Source organism: Paramacrobiotus metropolitanus, unplaced genomic scaffold, assembly GCF_019649055.1.
Source record: "Paramacrobiotus metropolitanus isolate TYO unplaced genomic scaffold, Prichtersi_v1.0 Parri_scaffold0000576, whole genome shotgun sequence".
NCBI classification, from domain to species: Eukaryota; Metazoa; Tardigrada; class Eutardigrada; order Parachela; family Macrobiotidae; genus Paramacrobiotus; species Paramacrobiotus metropolitanus.
In genome coordinates this window covers 1-6,034 of record NW_026570796.1, presented here as the reverse complement: position 1 = coordinate 6,034, position 6,034 = coordinate 1, and the positions used below count along the sequence as shown (strand labels likewise).

Sequence of the window (6,034 nt, the reverse complement as noted above, 5' to 3'; positions counted from 1 at the left end):
ACGCGAATTACCCGAAGACGGACGAGTGCTGCGAAACTCTTCGGTGAGTTATCGTTAGTTATCCACGGTTTTGTTTTGAAAATTATGTTAGCAATATTTTCTCTTATTGCCTTCTTGCATTTTTCGTAGTCCACTCGGACGATCGTGGATGATCGTGATTCTTGAGACCTATCACAACATGTCGACGATGCTCCTACCAACAAAACCGGTGTGCACACAATAGTGCGATGTTGTCCAAAACTAGGTCTCGAACGAAGTCAATGAACCATGCCAATGTCTGTGGCAAAGATAAGAAACTGCAATTAGAGTTTTCGTCTTTGTCAAATATAGCATAAAGCACCTTTAATGCTATCCTGCGAAACTTTTGCAATCGTCACAGTGTGGATGGACGGCTATCAATTGCGCCATTAAAAGTCCGTCCTAATGTCTTAAATGTTATTAATTGTTACAAGCGAAATATTATTTCTGCGAAATAATATTATTTTCTTTCTGTTATTTCTACAGACTGCAAATTGACATGGAAATTTGGTGCTTCATACGTTATGGAAGTATTTTATTTCATACGTAACTAACTACGTAAATAATGAGCATAATTAAAACAGAATGATATTATGTAATTTGACTTACTTAGAAGTATGGGTTTGTTTGTTTTTGTGTCAGTTTGCTAGTAATATTACGTAGTTCGGGAACTGCAAGATCAATTTCAAAGCACGCTCTTCTCTGTACAGGCAGATAATGTACTCGTATTAAATTTCATCAGAAAAAAACAAAATGAACTCTGAATCGATCAAATGATTCCTAAAATTGCACTTCGACAGCTGGTATAGTGAAGTGAAGGGGGGGGGAGGGCTGGAAATTTTTTCGAAGGGGGGTACTTAAACAATTAAAGGGAGAGTATTGCAGGAAAATGTTAACCGAAAAAATTGTGCAAAAAACTCGAAGAACAGCTTCACCACATTCCGCAATGCACACATTCAGCTGATACTGTATCCTACTGGGTGCATTTACGATATGTACTCATGTACTCATGATCATTTATTAATAAGCCAACGTTCCAAAAAAAACGCTTTACAAAGAATTTGAAGGAATTTACTTTTTTTTAATAGTTCAGCACCCTGCAGTAAAACGTACAAGTGATTTATCGTAATTTTCTGTCAACTTACAGCCTTACTACTCTGTATGTGCTGGAAACGGACTTTTGCAGTAAGATATTTGGAATTATTTCTACTTCTACTGCTTTTTTCGGAATTTTTAGCAGCTTTTGTAGAGAAGTCGCTGGCTAGCATCGTGCAAAAATTGGCAGTGGTCCAGTGGATGACCTGGGCGCCTCGCTTTACACGCAGTTGTCACGAGTTTAATTACTTTCGAAAGCACCTCAAGCGGTTTCTTGAGTAGATTATTATTTTCATCGCCCTTTGAGTTCTCGGGTACTCGATGCCGTTCCCGCCAAAACGAGTTAAATTCGCCTATGTCCAGCTGTTTGTATTTCCTACGTATACTTCTTGTTGATACGTAAGAAATTACAACCAAGTGGCTTGTTAATAAAAATAACTATTGAGAAATCCGAAATACTCCTGCACAATGGAGAGATTGTCACAGGAAATCGGATTGGGTATAACATACTATGGTAAAATTTATTGATTATTGTATATTCCACTGATTATTAATTAATATTAATTAGGAAAAAACACCGGCAAATTCCGTCTGTTTGCCAACGGAAGTACAGACTGTACACGGAATATGAGCCCGCATAAGGGCCACAAACCGCAGCAGTATAGTAACTTAGCCGCTCGAAACGGCGTCGCCATGGAGCGCGTCCCCGGCGACTCGCCCGGATTGCAGTCCTCGCTGTCCGGAGTGTCGCCACAAGCGTAAAACGTGTCCGTGATATTGGCGGCCGTCCGGTTGGCCGCCAGTTCGGACGTCAACTTCGGTGCCGTGGTGTTGGGATTATCGTACAGGTCCACGATGACGGCGTCCACATCCTTCCCGGGTGCCGGCGGAGCCACGCCCACGCTGATCAGGTTCAGGTTGCAGACACTGCGCCGGCACAAGCAGTACATGCTGTACTCGTCCACGCCGCTCTTGCGTCGGTCATAGCCCACGTCACTGCAGACGAAATCCTGCTCGGCGAAGCCCAGCGGACCGGCGTTAATGCTGTAGGTCTCGATGCGGCGGGAGGCGTCGGTCTGCGGCAGCGCTTGGTAGTAGGTGGACTGGTTGGCCGGCGAGCCGGTACCCGGACGGTAGCAGTTGCCGATCCGGGCTCGTCCCACCACGCTGTCGTTGAGGTAGGGCGCCAGGAAGACCTCGATCCAGTACAAGCAGACATTGTCCGCACCCGGGCACGTCTGCACCGCGGCATCCGGAGGGAGCGGCCGGGCGAGCAGGCAGGTGTGATTCTCGTGCATATTCCACATTTCGTGGACGCGGGACTTGGGCATACTGCCGCCGCAGGGCCAGTCGCAATGGCACTCCTGGACACCCACCATACACTGTATGCACTGTACAGTACGACTCTGGCCTACTGCGATAAGGAAAATGGCCGCCAACAGTTGCTGCATGGAGAACATGGCGATCCCGTCCACGTATTGATGATTTTGTCCGGCTAAACCGTCAGCACGAACGCGCGGAGAGCAGATATGGGATGTCACAATGTTCTAATGCCCAATTTCGGCACCCGTCGCGAGGTGAATCCTGTATTTCGTATTTCAGAGATCCGTCAAAGGACGGAGCCACAGAGCCAGTGGGCCGGGATGGCGCGGATGCTAATACAGTGATACGGAGGTTGATACGTGCAATAAGTTCTGACTGACCCCGAGTCCCTGACTATATACGGAATGGATAACAGACAATGTACAAGTACAGCCTCCGCACGGATATCAACTGCATCTGTCCGTACTGTGGAGGCGTACGCTGCGGCGGTCGTAAAAGTTTTACGATATCCAGGAGCCCGTACTGCCTAGGCAGAAATTAGATAGATCATCAGAATGATTAAATTGTTCACTACTAATGCTGTAATGCCATAATCGAGCACAGATTTAGTCATTTTACCACTGCAGTCTAACAAGATTTGACCAGGCATTCTCCGACCGAAATTACATCCTCATAACATTAAACCCTCCTCAAGATAAGTATTTACTATCAGGTCGTCACTGCAAGGATTTTGTCAACAGTACTTTAAATATTATTAAAGTACTTTGTAAGTACTTTGAATATTATTAAGTGCACCATATGCCTAATTAGTACGTGCAACGGTACAAATAGTAATTGTTGTTATGGGTGATATTGAACTGTGCCTGAACAAGTTCTGTGAGAAATATGCTGAAACGCCCCCACCTGAACAACACCGTCGCTATCAGTCTGCGTGGGAGTCGGTTTGTGTTACTGTTCCTTTAAACGTACGTACGAAAAAAATAAACTTTTACAAACTAACCAGGGCACACACAGAGTAGAGAGGCTGCAAATTCAGAAAAATCTGCGTTTCTGCACAAAGATAGTATATGTGCACAAAGATAGTATGTTTTTAATTATACCAGATGGGCGTGGCCAAACGGAAAATTGAAAAAGTACCTTGCACCACATATTTTTAGAATAACAATTATTCTAAAGATATGTGGTATATACTTTTATTATTATTGCCGAGCGTAGCGAGGCTTTCTGTACTACAGCTGGACAAAATCGGGCTTGTTGCATGGTGTGTGTACAGTGTGTGTGTGTGTGTGTGTGTGTGTGTGTGTGTATGTCCTCACGATTAAAAGCGAACGGATGGTCCGATCTTCTTGAAATTTGGCAGGAAGCTTTCTCATTACAGTGGTGAGGGGGAGTTCGAAGATGGGCATGATCCGACAACCAGAAAGGGAATCGTTCCCGATTTTCGGGAAACAATGCAAATATCCGAGTAAACAATAGACACGGATATATAATACAATGCCAACCCACATATTCTGTAGCTGGCCGGAGTCATGTATTAGTGATTGCTAAACGGACCAAGGTAGACTCAGTAGCAATTTCGAGTTTATTAATGAGCCGGATATGAAGGATGGGAGAAGGGTTTGGGACGCGGCGAGGGATGTAGGGAAATGAAATGCAAGATTAGGCGAATCATAGGATTATGATTAGCCGGTTGGCGAAGGGGCGAGTTAATTTTTAAGGGAATAGCCCCCGAAGGCGGAGCCGGAGGCGACGCCGAGCTGCGGCGCGGGCGAAGCCCGCAAGCAACAAAGTGGCTGTTGGATACTGTTACAAGTATAATTAAATGTGGCTATATAACTATCCGGGATGGTGGGGAATAGTGGAAGATGGCACTAACACTAGCCAACTATACTCGCAACAAAACAGCAGCTAGTGGCAACTCTTTACTGATGAAAAGTCCAAATGAACAGAGCGCATTTTCTGGCAGCATCGCAGTGCTGCTTATATGCTCTAAGCATCAGGGACAGAAGATCGAATCAGCATAAAAAGAATGAAGAAAGATCTAGAGCATTATTTAACAACAGGGTGTGGCTCGGGCTTGACAATAGAAAATAAGCATACAATGATGAATCGTATGCAACTAGTGCATTGATCCTTATTGTGTGATGGCAACAATTAAAGGACAGTTATTAATAACTAGCTAGTAGCTGCTCTATTTTAAACGCTTCGATGGTCATATAATTATGCAACAATATTTTACCTATAACAATACTTATATTACGGTAAAAAGATTTAATGGTCAAGGTTGTCAGCTCTTCACGTTTTTGCAGTCAGGACGTTTATACGGCGGCCCGTGTCATAGATCTGCTTTCATTCAACAATTTGTTTATTAAACCACGCAAACCTGAAGTATGATGGCAAGAATATTCCGATTTTCAAGAAAAATTGGTGAGAAAGAAATAGCAAAAACCGGAATGTGCTTCAAGATTCGTTGCACTTTGCCGTGTTTAAAGGGCGTGCTAATCCATTCAACGTTTATTAGAGAAAGAATTTCAAATTTATAAACAGCAAGGTTGTAACCCATTGAAAACATCACACAAAATTGGGATGGTGAATATAAGAAATTGATCAGGTGATTCAGGTACGAAGTATAGCTTCGTTTTGACTGTTAATTACTTCGCGAGGCCACTACGTGACTGAAGGAGCGTAAATTTCCTTGTTATTTATAGAAGTATGTATTATTACAGAGTATTATGTGTATTTCTGCATACCGTGCAAAAAAAATTTTCTTTTGCTACCCTAGTTAGCAAACACAGAAATCAGAAAGTATCAGATTTTAAAGGTATCACTTTAACAACGTTGTCAGAGACCACCATACTCGGGTTTTACCTGCCTAGATGCTTGGCAGCTGCAAGAGTCCACGCTAATGGCCTACTTTTCAATATTTTACTACAGCACTCGTATAATTACTGTATACTGTATTGCTATCAGAACAAAGTTGTCGTGACGGAACGGATGGCAGAATTGTCGGCCAAACGAGTACACGGTTTAAAAACAGCTAAAGAAACATTGTCGGCAGTCTTATGTCACCAAGTAACAACGATATATTTTGTGCGATAATCGAACAGGCGCGCAATGCGAGCAGAAGAAATCACAGGTACACGGTCACTTTCTATAGCCGGTAGTTCAGCATGCGAGTAGGTGCTCGTATAGAAACAATGCAATCGCACACAGTTCAGCGGCTTTACGAGGTACGGGGCATCTTCGGAACAGCGCATTCGCACAAACAGACACCACTTATGAGTGGGCATACAAAAATAATAAGAAATTATTGTTTTCTACAGTCTGTATGTCAAACCGGGCTTTAATTAGCCCAACAGTCTCAGCGATGCAATTTCCCACGTTTAGTCGAAGCTCGAAGCAGTGACAACGGGCGCAAAAGGAGGTAGATACATTGATATACGTAAACTTGGTCGTTCGGTTGCCTATCTATAGTAAGTGAATGGGCGATGGTCGTTCAAAATGGCCACTGTGAATTATAATTCCACGAACCGTTTTTCTTCCGGTTTTCTTCTTTACCCAGTTCAGCATAATGTGCTCTATTCATGGTACGGTACAT

General features: G+C 43.5%; 1 protein-coding gene across 5 annotated transcripts; it reads right to left on the bottom strand.

Moving 5' to 3' along the window:
• Positions 1 to 1,526: 1,526 nt before the first annotated feature.
• LOC129602533 (uncharacterized) lies at positions 1,527 to 5,419 on the bottom strand. 5 transcript variants are annotated; one of them, XM_055501570.1, is made up of 2 exons: positions 5,305 to 5,419; positions 1,527 to 2,962 (listed from the first exon to the last, which is right to left on the bottom strand). In XM_055501570.1, exon 2 carries the CDS (start codon positions 2,571 to 2,573, stop codon positions 1,674 to 1,676), a length of 900 nt encoding a protein of 299 aa, XP_055357545.1. In that variant the 5' UTR covers positions 2,574 to 2,962; positions 5,305 to 5,419; the 3' UTR covers positions 1,527 to 1,673. The 5 variants fall into 5 exon arrangements, with proteins under 5 accessions (XP_055357545.1, XP_055357549.1, XP_055357547.1 ...); XM_055501574.1 differs by lacking the exon at positions 5,305 to 5,419 and adding an exon at positions 4,820 to 4,854; XM_055501572.1 differs by lacking the exon at positions 5,305 to 5,419 and adding an exon at positions 3,437 to 3,529.
• Positions 5,420 to 6,034: the final 615 nt, after the last annotated feature.